General features: G+C 35.6%; 1 protein-coding gene across 5 annotated transcripts in view; it reads right to left on the bottom strand.

Moving 5' to 3' along the window:
* Dnm3 (dynamin 3) overlaps window positions 1–19,612 on the bottom strand; it is a 535,700-nt gene that overhangs the window by 262,073 nt on the left and 254,015 nt on the right. For all 5 annotated transcript variants that reach the window (XM_005374853.2, XM_005374856.2, XM_005374854.2 and 2 more), the window contains one exon: window positions 13,930–14,043. In XM_005374853.2, coding sequence (XP_005374910.1) covers window positions 13,930–14,043 — 114 coding nt within the window. The remainder of the gene's footprint in view (window positions 1–13,929; window positions 14,044–19,612) is intronic.

Raw genomic sequence — 19,612 nt, 5'->3', positions numbered from 1 at the left:
CAAGTTAATTATTTTAATGGAACAGTTGAAACTTTCAAAACCTATACCATTTCTTTTACATAGAAAAACTAAAAAAAAAAAAATAGGTAATTTACTGAAATTTATGTTTCTAAGAAATGTAATTTACACAATCACTAACGAGGAAAGATACCCACCAAGTACTTTGGCAATGTATAAGATTTCTCAAATTTTGTGGTTTTTACTTTTTACTCTAGAAATAATTGAATTTCATAATTTGCTTTCCTTTAATGTATGTGTAAGTTAAATTTCTTTCTTCATATTAAATAGCCTTTTATTTCTTCAGAGAAACTAACCCCTAGGAGCTCCTCGCCTATTTTATTTTGGGGTAACTTTTGATCAGGTGATAGAACAGATACAAGTGTGTCTTTGGCTTAAGTCCAAGAGTAAAAATATAAAATTTACTTTGTAAAAGGGTAACCAAGGAGTCCCTGCTTGTGCTCAGTAGAGTCCTAAAGACCCATTTGTGAGACAAATGAAAAGAAATGGTACTTAATTTTAAATTGTGTAAGCTTAATTAAAGATCAATCAAAAGCAAAAGATCATTTTATAAACTATTGCTGAATGAAGGCAGAAAGGTAGTCTACACGATGGTTCATAGATCCACAGTTACATATACATAATCATAAAATAGTAACTGCGTCTGTTTCCAGGATGACTAGAATAATGCTTAGTATTATTTTGATATTACTTTATAAGGAGATATACAAATATTTTAGGGATCGTGGAATCTATTCCAGAGGAAACTAACCAACAGTGAGCATCTTCAACTAGAACTGTCCTGTATAAAATGGTAAGTGTGTTAAAATTAAACATTATGGTCATAAAGAGAAAACTATTGGCAGGATCTGTCCAAATTGCAGTTCACAGAAATTTCATAGTTTTCATTGTAATGTGTGGATGATCAATTAATTAAGTACTGCGTTAAAAGAATTGTTTCCGCTATCTAAGAAAAAGGAAATTCAGAACCTTAGCTTTAACATCATCATTCAGTAACTGAAAGAGAATCAACATAAAGCCGTCCACTGAAATTTTAAAATGTTTCTGTAAAGCCATAGATCTCAAACTAAAAGACAGTTTGTTTACAATGGGAAAAAAGTTTCACACTGATCACTGTCCTTACTCAATAGGCTTGATATCCTTCCTGCTTGGCATTTCAGCTTTCCGCCCAGATAATATGTTTATGTTTTTAAAAGACCAAAATATACTATACTATCCACCCCCACCCCTAGCCTACAGACCACCCAAATATTTCCCTCTGTGGGAAAGATTTTACATATAAAAATCCTAATGAAAGAATTGTTTTCCTTTTCTCGTTTTGTCTTTGTTTTCTGGGGTTGAAGTCAAACTGTTAGAGGAAAAGAAAGTACAGGCTGGTTAAGTAAAAAAAACAAAACAAAACAAAAAAAAACACGCATCCACAAATGTCCACGTCCAGTAATGAGAAGCCAAAGCTTTCAATTACTCTATAAGGAATCTGCTCTTTTAAACAACTATCTTACTCTAAGGAGACTAGTCTACCCGTCACAGTAATGTCCAAATAATAACTAAGAGACCATCACTCACAAATCTCAACTTAAAATAACTGGAAGATCAGGCTTTAACCTGAGACAGGAAATGCCTGAGTTAAGACTGAAACTTTCTTCAAATCCCTTTATCCTTTGGTGCCCTGCAAATTGTATAGATACAAATGTTTAGGACTTTTCCAAAAGTCTCCTACTAAAAATTTTTTATATCGGTTTAATAAAGAGGGCTAATGAAGTTAATTAAAGAAAGTAACTGAATATTCAATATGAATTTTCCGTGTATTGTGATACTGAATTTCCTGGAGGTGCTTTGCTTTAATTTTACTGTAGAAGATTTAGAAGAAAATTCTTCTCTTGCATTTCTCTTTAAAAAACAAAAGACAAAAAGGAAAAGTGTAATAAAGATATAAAAATTACTCAAAATGGTAATAATGTAATGACTTTCATTTTTGATTAAGAATTTAAGAGATAAAGTAATACAAGCCTATCATTTGAGAGATAGAAAAAAAGTCAGGAATTCTTTTCAGTCTTTCATTTTTTTAACCAGCTTCGGACAGGTTCAAGATAACTATGAAATATGCATATGCCACATACATACTATAACTGTGTTTTAAAAATCAATCACGAACATAAGTTGTACAAAAGCCTTTTCTTAATTTTCAGTCAGATTTTTTCACCTTGAAAAGCTGCTACGATTGATTTTTCAGGCTCAAAAGTTTTTTGGCTATATTGGTGTAATAAAACTGTTTCAGATTAAAAGATAGCACATGAACTCACAAATATTTCTTTTTATTTTTTCAGGTTGCATGCATCATTCCTTTAATTGAGCACAGTAAACTGGATCAAATTATTTTGGGGAGAGCGAGGGAAAGCTATGCAAAATATAGTAACTTTTAATTTCTACCAGTATATTCTTTGTAAGTGAATCACTCTATAATTATTTCCTGTTGCAGTGAATGCAGCAATAATAACTAAATAGGATTTTCAGGTATTTGTTCTTTGCATAATCTAACCTTGCAATTATTTACATAGCAGCCAAGTTTACTGATGTTTTTTCATTCTGTGAAGAAAAAAAAGTCTTCTACTCTGAAGTAATGAACAGAAACAAAATTACTTACTTTTTGAAATTAAACAAATCCATAGAAATTAAACAAATCCATTATCCATTTTTTGTCAAAACTTTATCCAGTCACTGCATAAAAGTTCAGATTTATAGAACTGCCATTTTTCTGTCCCTAAAAACTATTTTGCTCTCAACTAGGTTGCTTTGCTATTTTCTAAAAATTTTATTAGTATAACTAAAGATAAATAATAATCTATTTGCTTCTTTATAAAGACCTTTGAAAAATACCAAGTATACACTCCATGGATAGGAAGTCTCACTCATTGGAATTTTGTCAGTATGGATATTTTGTTTTAAAAGGGATGCAAGTTATTAAGTATCTTTACATGTGTGAATTGGTGATTTATATTTAAAAAGAGCCAAAATCATTCTTGACTCCCTAGAATTGCATTTTATATCTATCTACCTATCTGTCTATTGTCTATCTATCTATCTATCTATATATATATATATATATATATAATATTATTAATTCTTCTATACTATAAGAAAATTTTCCAAGGAGTCTGAATTTAATTTTTGGATATGAAACAAGTTTTTCTTTTCAGTGTTCAAGGTTCTACACATACCCTAACAATGTCCAAAACACATTCTGAGCATCACTGTTTGGAACAACTTTCCAGTTCACATCCTTGGTTCATTTCATGACCATTTAAGTTAACTAAGTGGTGGAAAACTTAAGCTCACAACTGCCTTTCATCTGATTTTCACATCCATCCTTAGGAACTGTACGTAAAACTGAAAAGTTTAAATAAATTCCTGTTGAGATATAAAATCCCACTATCAAAGCATCAGAAACCAAAGTGCACTGGTGCAATTGCCAAATACATTAGGCTCATTAATTATTTTAAAAATGGCTGCTGTTACCATGTAAATGACAATTTTCTTTTTCGTGAGCAAGACTATAGTTCTTATCTACTACGAGAAACATGTATAAACATAGTCTTTATCTTTAGCTTCAGTATTAAAATATGCAGAGTTTTTGCAAAGAGGAAAAACATCTGGTTCAATTACTCTGAACTCTGACTGCATGTGGGCCAGTCCTAGTAGGAACTGATTTTGAGGGAAAAAAAAAAAGGCTTGTGTTTAATCTTTTTTCTTGCTTAAAATTTTAATGTGAGTTTTCTGTTGTGTCAAATATACATGTTAGCACATTGGAACAAATGTATAAGTGAACTTTCTGAATAAAGTCAAACGTCTAACTTGTTTTTAGTTCATAATGTTTTAATGTTTAATTCTGCTGTGTGTTTTTCTCCCTTTCCCTTCACCCTCCAAAATCACCTAATCTGGAAAACAGGCTGATTGTATCTGTCCCTGAGCAAAGGAAACCTGAAGGAATCAAGGGCCTGGCTGGACAGAGTTGTCATGTGTCTGCCTGTCTACACTTGCTGTGCAGAACATCCGCTCACCTGTACAGCAGGCACAGACAGGCAGACACACGACAACCCAGCCTGAATGACAACCAGCCATTGAAAGAAAGCAGATCTCACACCATAGCAACCAAGAGCTACAACCAAAGTGAGGGGCTTGGGGGTCTGGGCTTTTAATCTGTTGGCTTAATACTTAACTCGTATGTATTATTCTTATTATTTTATTTTGATTCAAATATTAAAACCCACCAAAAGTAAAGTAAGTGGTGCCTATGAAATATAATAAAACCCATTTCTGAAAATGTTCCTGTGCTTTCTATAATTCTCTTTTCCTAATTGTTGTCAGCAAATCACTACCCTTGACATTTATTGTATACATCTTTGAAGCATCCCATAATCAGTAATTTTTTAAACATCAATATTGCAAAACAAAATTTCAGGTTGATGTTTGACAAGGAATAAATCTTTCCAGTAGTTCTAGTCCATACACTAAGTATTGTTTTCTATACTGTGATTTTTTTTCTTCAGTGGGAAGCGGGTGACGTATAGAGTGAGAAAGAAGAAGGAAAAAAGGGTAATATTCTAAAGGATCAAGTCTTTTAGATTAGGAAATTGACAGTCTTTTCTGTATAAGAGTGGGAAAAATATCCAACATATTTTTAAATTTATTAAAATAATTTCTCCTTTTTTGATAAATGTAAAGAAATTGAAACATGAAATTTTCAACAGGATATACATACTGTTATTACTTTTTCAATTTTTAATCAAGAAGTGACTTCTGCTATGGGTCTAGGACAAGAATTTGCAGGGCTAGTAAATTCTCTTGGAATATATTCTTCTATTCACCATATTCATGCTCTTAAGGTGTTCAAGCTTCAGTACTTTCACAAGCTGAGGAAAGTGCTTATTGGATATGCATTTATATTTTGCCATATTTTTTGAGAAAACAAGCAGAAGTTTGTGCACTGATAAATGGAGTAAGACGATCAGGGCTGGATTTTGTATATGAATATTTCAAACACTTAAATGTAAAAAGTGGAAGGGGATAAAATTTGTCCACTTTGGTTTGGTTCATTACAATGTTAACTTCACCTATTTAAAATTAATTTTTACTTTTCTTGGTAAGAGTCTGGCCAAACTTAAAAACAGAACACTAGAGCACCCCAAACTGTTTTTTTAAATTTAATAAGTAATTATTACAAGTATACATGTTTAACTTAAGCACACTATTTCCCATTCAGATATTTCATAAATGAAATATTAGGTTTTAATTCTAAGAGTCTCATATGTTCCAAATTTTCTGATTTTATGTATTTGAACCAAACTTGACAGTATAATTTCTTTAAGAAAAAAAAAAAAAACCTGAGCAATGGGTAAAACTATGAAGCAAAAATATGAGAACAAAACATCTTACATGTAAACAGTCTGAACTTAAAACAACACATTGTCTACTAAAATCCACTTCTGCTTCTGTAAGACTTACTGTGCAATGCAAGTTTCCATCTTAAATAAAGTACTATAACTAACAATAAATTCTCACACAGTACTTCATGAAACACAAAATATAAACAGGAAAACAATATAAAATGGAATATTTATACACTTCCACTCAATTTTAAGTACTTTGTACAACCTCTTGCAAACTGCCTACAGAGTTCACATGCAGAATCATTCCACCGTATCCTGGTTGGCAGTCCCAGCAAAGAGTGTGACAACTCTCAGGATAATCACGGAGGAGACCAGCCCACCATGACCCAAGGCAAACCTAAGGAGGGTGGCAGCAGAGTTATCCCGAATAAGGCATTCTAGGTAAACATTTCAAGGACCTTTTCTGTAAAACCTGAGGCTAAACGTCGTTTTTAAAAACAGGGTTTTTTTACTTAGATCTCAAAAAATCTTGAGAGAATGTTTTATATATATTTATGTTCATAAAATGAGACCCAAGTTTTGCTTTTCTGGGAAAGGGTAATATAAAAATGGGATATGGTATTTCCAGTATAAATTTTGAGTGGGACAAACAATGCACATTCAAAGTGGGTTTGGAGGTAATTGTATTTTTAACAAATTTGAAATAGCATTTGATCTTATGACTTATTCAGTAAATTTTTTTTCAAAATTATAAACCTTTGGATAATATTAGAATATAGAAATTAGTTTGCATGAAAAAATACTACATTTAAAAGTATAAAACTAGTATGTAAAGAAATAACTGTGAAGATGAACAATTTTAAGTAATATAAATGGATTAAAGTTAAATATTTGGACCTTTTTTTATAAAAAATATCTAAGTTTTAGCTAAAGAACATCTCAGCAAGGACTGTGAACAGCATTTATAGGGTTGATGCCGACTTCCTTGGAAATATGAGATCCAGCAGGAAAAAAAAAAAGCACAATTCTGAAAGTGTAAGTGAAAATGAAAAGAATGAAGGTTCTGAAGATTCCAGTAATTTCTTGATCTTATAACTTTGACCATCCAGGGTTGTAGTTGTCACTTTGTCTCCTGTTACCAAAGTCACATGTGTCATCTGTTACCACTCCACAATAAAAACAAAACTAAATAAATATCCCTATAAGGGAATTATATAATCTCCTCATCAAGCTATCCAAACAATCCAGCCCACAAAAATGAGGCCTGTAATTTCTTAAGAGTCCCAAAAATGTCCTTATTTCAATGAAGATTTTGGGTTTTCTTCAATGGTATCAGGTTAGTTCATTTCATTTCCACTGGAAACACATCTCTTGTATAACTTTGCTGTTCTAGGAGTGTTCCATATGATTTTAAGTATGGTACAGAAATAGAATATTGGCTAAGTGCTTTTAATATGCTTAAATTAGCAGTTCCTTTTCTTCAGACATTTTAACTTAAAATTTGCACATACAGTATATTTTTCACTGATATTAAGAAAAAATAAGGCTCTTTTCTTCTTGAATCAGAATATCCTAATTAACATATATATTTTAAAGAAAGGCCATTACTTTTTTTCAAACTCTGATGTGAAAATACTAATGTAAAATTATCTAGACTTAAAATCCTGTTGAAATGACAGTTATTTTCATACCTGGTCTTTTTCTAAATTTCCCCCAATAATGATGAAACATATATTCACGTGCAGAAATAACACTGAGAAATTTATTTTTGGCTTAAATGATCTTCAGTCCAACAAGTCACATTTATATAGAGGAGAAAAAAAATCCAATAACTCACAGTGATGAAAATTAACAATTCTAAAACAGTCTACCTCTAAGAGTAACCTTACCCTATAATTTAATAATTTAATTTAGGTATTTGATATGCCACATGATAAATTATTATTCTGCATTTATTCAAATATTTACTCAAAGATACCTTCATTAATCGATTTTTGATGAGTGCCTCCTCCCAGTCTTTGTGTGAACAAAACAGTAGCTCCCAAGGCTCACATTGGTGATTTAGTTTTCCTGATAATTTTCACTTTATGAACATCTCTTACAGCCATTCATTTCTATTTCCATCAACTGATCATAGCCAAGCTACCATGATTTCTCATGTACACCACGACTACAACTTTCTAATAACTCCCTGATTTTGTTTTGCCTTCTGCCAATAAATTCTGCACAACCAGTGGAGTCCATAAAATACTCACGTCTAATTGTGTGGCTCTCTAGTTTAAAAACTTCAAGATCTTCACTTTACTCTTAAGATCAGTCGCAGTCCTTCTATGCGCCAGCCACTTTGGCCTTACTCCCATTAGTTAAATTCCTCAGGCTCAACCCAGCCATTGCACATTAACACAAATGGTTCTACCCACTCAGTTTAAAGGAGTCTGTCACCTACTCCCTACCTGAGACATTCACTATGTCATAGACATCGCTGTCTTTCTTTTTCATAGCCTGTAATCAGCATCAGATAGGTTTTGCTATCTGTTTGTACATCCTATTTACTGGGAACTATGCTTCCTAAAGGTGGGAACCATGAATTCCTTGCTGGCCATTTTCTCCAGCAGCATCCCTTAGTGAGCAGGATACTGCTGGTACATAAAAAGGACTCAGAAAATATTTGTTGAGAAGTATTCAAACCAATAAAGGACAACACTGTCACACACCAGCTGCTCAGATCACTCATTTTCTTTAAATCATTAAAATGGAGAATGTCAACAAAGTACTGACTTAACTCAGTGCCCGTCAAACTGCAAATGCTCAGTCATTGTTAACCATGAAGATCATCCTCATCATGAAGATCATTAGTCCACAAATCAGAGCATCAGTCTGAAAGCTGGCCTTCAGGAGAGTAGGAAGGTACAAGAACAATAGGAAATGATACACACATGAGAGCTTCTCATTAACTCAAGGCCATTTGGTTTGGTTGAATACGCTGACCCACTCTGGATATATAAAGGTGAGTCTGCAGGGAGGTATGGGCTAGACACTGACTGTATATTATTAAATTAGGGTGAAAGGCACCTTGAATTTGAGACATTCCAATTTTACAGCATTGAAAGGAGAGAAAAGAGAAGGAAGAGAAGGAAGCCAAAATACTGGTCTTGGGCCAGGCTTAAAAAAAAAAAAAAAAGGCTAAAGATACCAGTGACATACCTCATGGGGTGTCCACTGGCCAAAAATTGCTACGCAGACAGCCATACAATATTTCATTCGAGGTTATTTTAAACACTATATTCCTTTTCCGAATCATTAGTAAAGATAAGTACTGCGATAACCTTGTTAGTATTTTGATAGAACTAAAACAGCCAAGTATCATGCATCTCAGCTCCCAAGACAATATATAGGAACATTCAAGGTCCAGCCTCTGCCTTTGCCACCTGCCCTCTTCACACAGTTTCCCTTGACCATGAAACCCCTGGAAATGTGCTCAGGGCCATTTGTGTAGGGAATTCTAGGTTTCAGCTTTAGCTGTGTGGTCTGGGAGTACAATCAGGCTTCGGCAAATCCTTTAGTCAGTACTTACAAGCTGTATAACTTTGTGAAAGGTGGCTGATTTATTTTTATGTTACAGAAAGCTCCAATCTTAGAGTAATGTAGAAAATAAGATACAGTCAAGTTGATAAATTAATTGTGGCTACTATAACCACACTGTGTTATAAAGACTCCGTGAAGATAACATAAGGAAGCTTAAACATTGCCTGGGACACAGCAGGAAGCTTTTCTATTAAGGTCATGTGTCGGCATCAGTACAAATGACATTCATATACTGTACTGTAGAGCACTTTTTCAAAAACAGTCCAATCCACAGAGGCTTGAAGGCATTTGTGCATCCATCTAAAAGTCAATAATAGGATGGATAGATCCATTTCTGATGGTGAGAAACTAAAATAATGATGATGGCCCCTTTGGTATAGCCATGCCAAGTTCAGTTAAAGTTATTACACAGGGTTATCATGCTATTGCTTCTGCCAACTTGGATAGGAGCAAAACACTTTGAAAGTATCGTCTGTAATCCTTGGTTAAAGTGTAGGGGAACGTATATAGATAGATTTAAGACTCACTGAAGAAATGGGATCTGAATTCCTCCTTGTTTTCTGAACCTTACCATCTTCTGCTAAGAAAATCAGATCCCAAATATCTTATCTTTCAAAAATGGATCCAGCACTGACAATCAGTCACAGTAAAACCACGTCCCCAAGCACCTCAACCTCTCCACAGCACCAGGCATATGGTTTATAGAGTCTTGTGTTCATTGAATGCCCCCATGAAAAGCAGTTTGAGCTATTGTTTGTTAATCACAAATATATTTCATACATCATTTACATTTATAACAAACCTGTCATAATAAGTTAAATAATGACCAAAGTGGATGATAGATATTGGGATGTAGGAAAAAAAATGTTCAAATGGGAAGGAGAGCAAGGGATGGGGAGGAGAGAAAGGAGAAAGATAATAGAAGGGAAATGAAAACAAAGTTTTTTAAATAAGGAAGGGAAGAAGTGTTGAAGGGAGCAAAGGTGAACGGGAAAAAGAAGAATCAAGATATATTATGTACAAGTACAAATTCCTTACAATGAGTGTGATTGCTATGTATATCAAAAGTGTATCAATAAAATTAATTTGAAAAATAAAAATAAAATTTAAAAACATTCCAAAAATAAGTTAAATAAAACCACATATACATATTCATATGACATAAATGCTATTTATTAAGCAGGCATTTACATTATAATGAAAACATACCGGGCTAATTATATAAAAGAGCAAAGGATGTTAGAATATATAAAAACTCTCTACAAAACTTTAAGTATAAATTTGTTATTGAATAAATGAATAAATGTACAGCTATATTAGTGGTATTTCCCATGTCACCTTTTCTTGACTAAGAGAGATTAAACTGTCATTCAGTAGATTTTCAGAGCATGTACGTGCTGATATATGCATAGGGACAAAGTACATTCAACTTACCAAATCCCTGGCTCCAAAAGTTAAGTTAGAATTCTAGTTTATTTTCACAAATGCATACTCTAAACTTTGGGTTTTAAGACTGCCCACTGAACCATGTTTAATCCACTTGTAGTTGAACTATGGCAGCAAGGTGTTTATGAGATCGAAGCATCATTTAAAATATTGCTGCTCACGGGTGAGCACTGCGCAAATTCAACAGGCCAGGAATGGATCGCTCCTCTAAGACCCACTTTCCTGAGATTTTCTGCTGGATTTTCTTTCCCTGTACCCCGCTTCCAGCTTTGGCTACCAGCACACCTAAGAACTACTTGTTAAATACTACAAACACCAAGGCCAGTGCTGTCTGCTCTTTTGCTCTAACGGCACGTTTGGAAGCAGTCTGCACAAGCAGGAAACTCTTGCCAAGAGCAGCAAATGAAGAAGGGTAGAGAATGACACCGGTCATAGCCAATGGCGAGGTGGGAATAAATAATGCCAGTTCCAGCAGAAATGAGCCCCATCCCACTGCCATAGGCAACTTCAGGATCACAGTCATCCTTGAGTGAGGCATTTGTATTTTGAATCTCCCTATCTTGTTTTGTGAGTGGAGCTACGAATGAGCAGCCATAGCTAGTGGCTGAAGTGTACCTATATGTAGCACGTCGACCCGTCACCCTCAGCTTGAATGCCCCTCACATATTTCCTTGCAGCACAAGCCACCATCGTCCCTTGTCTGGAGCATTGCTGTCGTTCCCTAGTGGTCTCCCTTCTTCTATTCTTGCCAACCCCACTTTTCCATGCACATTTTCCACCCCATACATCATGTACAACTAAGCAGCCTGGGTGAACTTTCTAAGCCACAAATCCAATCACGTCATATCCTGTTGGAGTACTCCAGTGGTTTGCAGTTATTCTTGGAGTAAAATTCAAATCATCAAGTGGGAACTTCACCCCCCATACACACACCTAGTGCCCGTGACTTTATTTCCTACTGCTTTATCTATTTAGGTCACAATCTTCTTGAAGTTCTTATTTCTGGGGTATTTATACATATCGATCCCTCTACTGGAATGTTCTTCAACAAAACCCTACAGCTCATCATCCTAGTTTTTGTTCAAATGTTACTTCTTTCTAATCATCCAGTCTAAAAGGCCCTTCCCCATTGCTCTCTCACTCCTCCAACTTTATTTTCTTCAGAGCATTTAATAGATGATACAATATTCTTAGTCTACTTGTCTGTTCATTCCATACAAAAGCAATCTTATCTGTCATTTTCTATTTCTTGACATGATCTAAAATAAACTACTCTTTCCCAGAATTTCTTCATATAAATAATTTTGTTTCTAGGATAATTCTTATTCTCTCCTGTCCCCAACATCCTCCACATACATAGCTGTAATAACATGCTCCCTGTGCTCAGGTGATACTACAACTGCACACAGTTGTTTTCTATTTGTTGGAATCGTGAGGGAAATTCTATAGCAGTCATTCTGTAAGAAGTTATCCCAAGTTTTTTGCAGAGAGGAGGAGATGAGCAGCAACATGACCTCACCAAGCTTTCAAGGGTTATTCCTTCCCTACAGGGGGCATCAGACACTCACAGGCTTCTAAAGTGCTTATTTCACTTTTCCACTGGCTGGCCACACAGCCAGGCAAGAGAGCCCTAAAGCTGTACTCCAACAGCGGTAGCTACTCCAGAGTCTCCACAGCCCTTGATGGTAACATCCCGGAAGAGGTCAATGCTGAGACACCTGGAAATCATCCTCATAAACCCTCTGTGGGATGAGGATGATTTGTACAACCCCAGGCATCACTAGGATTGTTGCCCACATTTGTGGTTGAGAACACAGGCTCTGGAGCTTGACAGCCTGGGTCCAATTTTCCGCTTTGCCACCACTGGCTATATGACCTTGGGAAATTAGTTATCCTCACCAGTACTGAATATTCTGCAATAGAAAGAACTGAGTCCTATAGAAATTTCTTTTCAAAAGATTGAGTGTTCATCTTTGATTGGTCTGTATATATTTTCCTACTCTGAAAAATAACAGTAGTAATAGTAACTATCCCAGGGTTGTGATACGGGTTAAATGAGTTCATTAATAAACACAAAACTCTAGCTATCAACATTTATGCTTTCTCAGTAAAATCTTTTGTCTGCATATAAATGAGAAACTTCTTGAGATTGACAATGTATTTAAATGCACATATGATCGATGAAATTCTTGGAAAAGGGTATATCTTAGAGCAACTCAATATATATATATATATATATATATATATATATATATAGAGAGAGAGAGAGAGAGAGAGAGAGAGGTCTCAGAGTTCCTCAAACTGTGATGATCTTTAAAATGAGAGAAGGACAGGGATGTCCAAGCAGCTAGTACAAGAAAGGAACCACTGTTAATCCTCATACTTAAATTTAACAGGCAGCCCACTTTTCAATGAGGTCAGTGACATAAAAATTTGAAAGTAAGCTTTTGAATAGCAATTTGGTTTTGGCATTTCCACAGGACTTGAGCTCCCCTGTTGCAGAAAACTTAGTGGCAAACAGCTAATCATCCAATATTTTTAACACACTACTGCACACTAAATCACCTGGGAAATGAAAGAACTGTAAGACGTAAAGCTTTGCCTCCAAGAACTGACAAAATCATTTTATAATGCTTTCAGTATTAATCTAAGACAGGAAGGGCTTTTACCTTGGAATTGTATGCCCTTTGTAGCCAAGTAAAATGGAGATAATTTTGCCTGTGGATAGTTCTTCTATCACAGAGCATTCCTATGTATTGCTTGCATTTTGTATTATAAACACTAAAATCATTAGGTAGGGCTACAGGTATTAAAATTTCCAAAGCATAGTTTAATTTCCACCCATGCCCTCCCAAATTTAGGCATATCACTTTATAGTGCATTAAAGGCTCTGTAAGACTAATATGAATTTTTCTGCACTTTCATATTTTAATAGGCAATAAGTCACAGGACCAAAATTATTAACATCTAACATGAGACAGAACACATAATTATCACAATTCATGCTTTTACCAAAATATCAAACTCTCAAAGAATAAACTTTGTATAAACAATTGTCTGGGATCCATCTGAAGACCAGTATTGTGAACATTCTCAAAAGCCTTTCCTTTGAGATACAATCATAGTAACAATTCCAAAATGCTTTGCTAACTCAGCCTTGATATTATTCACTTCATTCTACAATATTCCATTGCCTTACGACTCTTCCATGCATTATACAATGATAATTGCTTACCCCTCACCAGTATCATAAGGAAGTAAGTTTCTAACTCCTGCCACTTCACATCATTAAAACATGACTACACTAATGAAATAAACAGGAAAAGAAATCCAAGTGTGTGCTGGGGGGAGTGCTGCTTTAAATAAACATTCCAAGCTAAATCTCCCTGAAACAGAACCAGTAGTATCTGGAAATCATACATCACAATAATTTCAATTCATTTCAAAGTGGAAACACTTAAGTAAGAAAACTCTGTCACTCTCAGTGGCTTACCTCATCATCCTTATACCAGGACAAGCTTTCTGCAGTGAGGACGAACCAGTACCCCTTCGAGCCTCCTTTCATGATGCCAATGTTGCTGATGGTCAGCCATCCCTTACGAATGACCTGCAAGAGAGCAGACACACCAGCACAAGCACTTAGTTTAATACAAGCCAGTGGAAATATAAGACCTTTGACTAAGTAAAGTTAAAAACAAGATTGCAATGAGAACAGCACTGTCCCCACCACTACCACCAAAGCTCAACTCCTACTGAGCTATCCCAGGGAATTTATCTTCCAAAAGTGCAGGCGACCAGAGGGAAGTCTCTTCCATCAGGGAACAAAATAAAAATTTCTTGGACTCATATAGATGGCAGAAGTAAAGTGACTGAAATAGACAGGAATGAAATGAGGCAGCCTAACAGGCTTGTGCCAGGCCTATTTATGGCATTGACGCTACAATTAAAACATATTTAGTTGATTGGATGAACAATAGACTCTCCATGCACACTGCCTCCTCTCTCCTTCCAGCCTACTGGCTCATTTGTCTGCCTGGTTTGCAGCTCATTAGGATTTACAGCGGGGACTGGACAGCAAATGGTGAAAAGCAGAAACTCCAGCCAACCAATTAGCTCCTTGTTAACAGCCATGAATAGGGTTGATTGAGGGAGAAAGCTGAAATAATAAACTAAAATGGAAAGTGTGGGGCTTTTGAATGGCTTTGATTTATCCATCTACTTCTGGTTATTATTTGCTATGCACAAACCATGTAGCATCTTTATATGAAAATCTTTAAACAGTTTTCATACACTGAACCATTAACAAGTTGGACAAAACATTTGATGAAATTATTTAGAAGAGGGATTTAAGGATAAATGCATTGTCCCCTGACAGTCATTGCAAAGTTATATTGTTTTCCACGTGGCATAGTTTACTATATTCTGGAAGCTAGATAATTCTGTTGTTGTAGAACCAGAAATGCAATTCTATATGGAATTATATGATATTTTCCTAAATGTCATCAGACACACAAGCTAAAATATTGCAGGGTTTCTCTTATATGAGAAACCCAAAGAATAAATAAGTTAAAGAGCTAAATGTCAATAATTGTTCTATACCAAAGTCATTTAACATCTTCGAGATCCTGAAATGTTAAAAAGTATTTATTGTAAGATTGAATATCAGTTCCTAAAGGGAGATGAAAATACTGTAATAATTAATTTTATTTGTACATTACTGCTTTCTAGTTGAAGCAAGAAATCCAGTCCTAGAGAAAATTATGAAATCAACCAAGGTTCTCCTTGCTGGTCTTTTTTTTTGGGGGGGGGTGTTTCACCGGTACTGGGAACCAAACTCATGACCTTGCGCTTGCCAGGCAGGCGCTTTGCCACTGAGCTAAATCCCCAGCCCCTCCTTGCTGGTCTTCCAAACATCTCACCACACTCGCTAAGCCTAGCCACCCTGTTTCAGCACCTCCTGGGAGCCAATTCTCCCTTCTAGTTCACTGTTGCATTTATAAATCTACTTAGAGTACTTCTTTCAGGTCAGACTAAAGCTGATTTCCCCACTGATCAAAATTACCCCTTCCTACTCTCTACTTCAGAAAAAAGAAAACAATACATCCCAGAGTATAGTTTCTACCAGCTATATTATAATCATTGGATGTTTTCTAAAAATGTAAATTTCTGAGCCAGCTACCACTCTGAATGAATTAGAATATGAAAACTGGGAATCTACACTTCAACATATTCCCAAGGTAACTCTTATTGATGTGGAAGTTGAAAAAGCCTTTCATGTACACATCCAATACATAAAATCATAACTTCAATTTCTCTAGAGCCAATGAAGACATGTAGTCTTCAGTAAGAAGAACAGTTAAATTATTTCACACCAATGTTATTACTATCCTCCCAGGGCTTAAAATAACTTACTATTCATAGTACTCAAGGGAAGTATATTAATTAATTAATAGCATTTTATTAGTCATCCTTAGACACAGAAGAAATCTTCTAGATATTCCACAAATTACAAGAAGAACATTACCATTTTGCTATTGTAGAACGAGCTGGCTCTGTCAAGAGAAACCATGAATTTAGCCCATTCCTTCTGAAACTACCATATTTCAAAACGAACAAAAAGGATTTTGATGCCACAATCCATGCTCTCAAGAATCCTACAATTGAGAGGGAAGGCAAACCCATGAAGACATAATTTCAATGCAGTCATATAGTAAGAGATATATGCCAACACGGATGCAGTCCACAAAACTCAGGATGTTGGAATAGACTCCACTTGAGAAGATGACACCTCAGAAGACCTGGAAGGGGACTAGAGTTAGCCAAGTCAAGTAGTGTGTTTGCTTCCCACAGAGAAGGCTAAACAAGAACCATGCAGAGAACAGTCACTTAGTACAGAAAATGAGACTTGGGGATGAAAATATGGAGGCTGAATAAGGGGATGGGATGACACTGGAGCGGATTCAGTTCAGTGAGACCTGGATCTCACTGATCTCAACCCCTAGGAAGTACCAGAATAAATTTCAGGTCCACATCCCTAATACATGTATGTTTATTTTAAAATTCTATGTATGATTATTGTACTCATAAATTGTGTGTATGACACTAAAATACCTGGAGAGAAATTTGAAAACAGAGTATGACAGTGAAATAAATCAGTAATGTTTTTAACATTTTAGACACATTTTTTTGTTGTTTGTTTGTTTTTTCCGGTACCAGGAGTCAAACTCACGACCTTGAGCTTGCCAGGCAGGCGCTGTGCTGCTGAGCTAAATCCCCAGCCCCTGTTTTTAACATTTAAAGACTCTGTGGGGGATACAAATTGTGCTGCATCTATTATTTCATTATGAACCTCCTGGGCACCAGGGCGCTGGTATCAATGTGTATATTGACAAATCTGAGGTGTTCTCTTAATTTCTGTCTTGCTACATCCCCTTGTAGTTAGGTGGGTTTTGCAAGTTCCCTGGGTCACAGAAACTTGGTCCTATAAGCTGCTCTTATAACCCAAGTGAGAAATGTCCAATGTGTGAACTGAAGCCACAATATATAAGATTTTTAAAAATGAGTGTACTGGAGAAATACCAGGGAACAAAGTGAACAGAACTTACCACATGAGGAAAGGGGAGCTGGTGAAGGGAAAGACTCTGGAACTAGCAGAGGGGCTAAGAGATAAACCTGGTTTCTAGGCCCCAAGGACAAGTTCCAGTGGATATCTACAATACTAAGGACACAGTGGATCTGAAAATTTAATATAAAAAATAAAATATTTGATTAATTTTTTTAAATTATTATATATAACAGTGATACTATTTTGCACTGACTGTTATAAACAAAATCTATTTTTAAAAGTAAATTCATGTAATTTGTCTTTTTGAGACAGGGTCTCCCTATGCAGTTCAGGCTGACCTTGAGCTCACCTTGTTGAGCAGGCTGGTCTCAAACTTGCAATGATCCTCCTGCCTCAGCCTCCCAAGGGCTGGGATTATAAGAGTGTGCCACCATACCCAGTTCACTTGCTTTATTTCTTTTAATGTGGCTACTAAAAAATTTTACATTACATATATGGACTTATTTTTATTGGACAGTGTGGTATTTTAAAATTTTAAAACAGAGGCTGTGGGGAGAAAGAAACACTACTCCACTGCTGGTGGGAGTGTAGATTGGTGAAACCACTGTGGAAATCAGTTTGGATATTCCTCACAAAACTAGGATTAGAACCAGCTATTCCCCTTCTGGGTATTTTCCCAGAAGAATTAAAAAACATCATGCCACAGCGATATATGTGTACCTATGTTTATAGCAGCACAGTTTGTTATAGCTAAATCTTGGAAACAATCCAAATGCCCATCCACTGAGGAATGGATAAAAAAGATGCAGTATTTTTATACGATGGAGTATTACTCAGCTATAAAAAGAGATAAACTTGAGGCTTTTGTAGGTAAATGGATGCAACTAGGGACCATACTCGTAAGTAAAATAAATAGGATCCACATGTGTAAACATCATATTGTCTCCCTGATGCAGGAACCTGAAAGAGTAAGTAAAACTCAAAACATACAAGGGATGATAGGAAAGAGAAAGAAATTGCTCAGAGGAGGGAACAACTGGGATGAGGGAAAGAAGAAAAAGAAAGAAAGAAGGAAGACAAAATATATACATGGAAGGATAACTGGGATAGGTGTACTACTGATGTCTGATAGTATATTGACAGAAAGAGTTAATGCTTAAAAGTTTTTATATTTTGACCAATTATGTATGCTTATATGTGGTAATCTGAACAATGGATTTGAAGACAACAACATGCCATGGAACCACCACTGGTGAATTCCTACCATCCTGTCTAGGGAAACTCTGCATTATCTCTAATGTTTCATTGAATAATTTTTTTATTCTCTTTAATGGTTTGAGCAATCTTCCATTCTTACATCTGATAATCTCAGCAACATAGTTGAAGATAACAATATGTAATATAACAACCACTGTTAATTCCTATCATTTTGTTTTGAAACCCTGTACCACTTTTAATGTTCTTGCTTTGTTTTGTTTATGTCTGTGATGCTGGTATGCTGCTATTGTTCTTTTTTTCTTTTTTACTACTCTCTTTAAAATAAAAAATAAAAATAAAAATAAAAGAGCTGAAATCCTTGGGTCTACCATCACTTAGAACCAGCTATTCTAAAACTCCAAAAGAACAGAGGAAGAAGACTAAATTTTAGAAAATGAGTGTGTTGATGATGAATCTGAGGTACTTGTAGGATGTGCATGTGGAGGTAGCCTGACCTCTGAAGCATAAGTGTAAGTTGGGACTGCAGGTATAGACTTGCAAGTCCTCAGTATGTACTATAGAGTCAAAATAGCAGTAACTCCAGCTGGAATCCTCAGGAAATACCAGCATTAAAAAAGTGATCATAAAGGACTAAAAATGAATATCAGAGAAATAATAGCAATAAGGTTATGGAAACCAAGGGAAGGATGAATTTCAAATAGTGTGTGTTTGGGATGTTCAATTTCAGCACAGTAAGGGACATTAAGGTCCTTTCTTAGGAAAAGAGCTCAGTCTTGGTAAGTTATATTTGATCTTTCCATTTCTCTTGATACTAGAAGCAACTACATTATCTACGGGGGGAGGGGGTAATGGGGGTGAGAAGTTGGGAAAACTGTTTTAAGGACGATGGTGTAGAATTGAGACAAATAATAATCAAATGAGAAGGTCAACACAACTGGGATTAGTTTAAAAAAAGGTAAGCCAGGTGTGTTGTACACTTGCATTTCCAGTTCTCCAGGAAGCTGAGGCAGGAGGATCACAAGTTCACTTTCAGCCTAGGCAAATTAGTGACATACAGAGAGCCTGTCTCAAACTAAAAAATAAAATAAAAGGAAGTGGGGCTGGGTATGTAGTAGCTCAGTACAAAGTCCTGGGTCAATCACCAAGTACCCAAGCAAACAAACAAACTATAAATTAATGAAATAAAAGACAAAAGTGAAAAGCTGAGAAAGAAGACCAGAAACTTGTAAGGTCACTGTCGGTAGTGTTGTGTTATCTCTTCTAGGAGCACACTGCCTACCTGATACAGAGAAACAGACACTAAACAAGAACTGATCCAGGGTTCTGAATTTCTGGACCCAAATCTAGCAGCTACACACATGTAAAAATGTAGAAGATTTGGGACAAGAGGATA

Source organism: Chinchilla lanigera, unplaced genomic scaffold (assembly GCF_000276665.1).
Source record: "Chinchilla lanigera isolate Chin_1 unplaced genomic scaffold, ChiLan1.0 scaffold00005, whole genome shotgun sequence".
NCBI lineage: Eukaryota > Metazoa > Chordata > Mammalia > Rodentia > Chinchillidae > Chinchilla > Chinchilla lanigera.
Note: the sequence above shows the minus strand (reverse complement) of the source record. Positions and strands in the feature narration are given on the sequence as shown.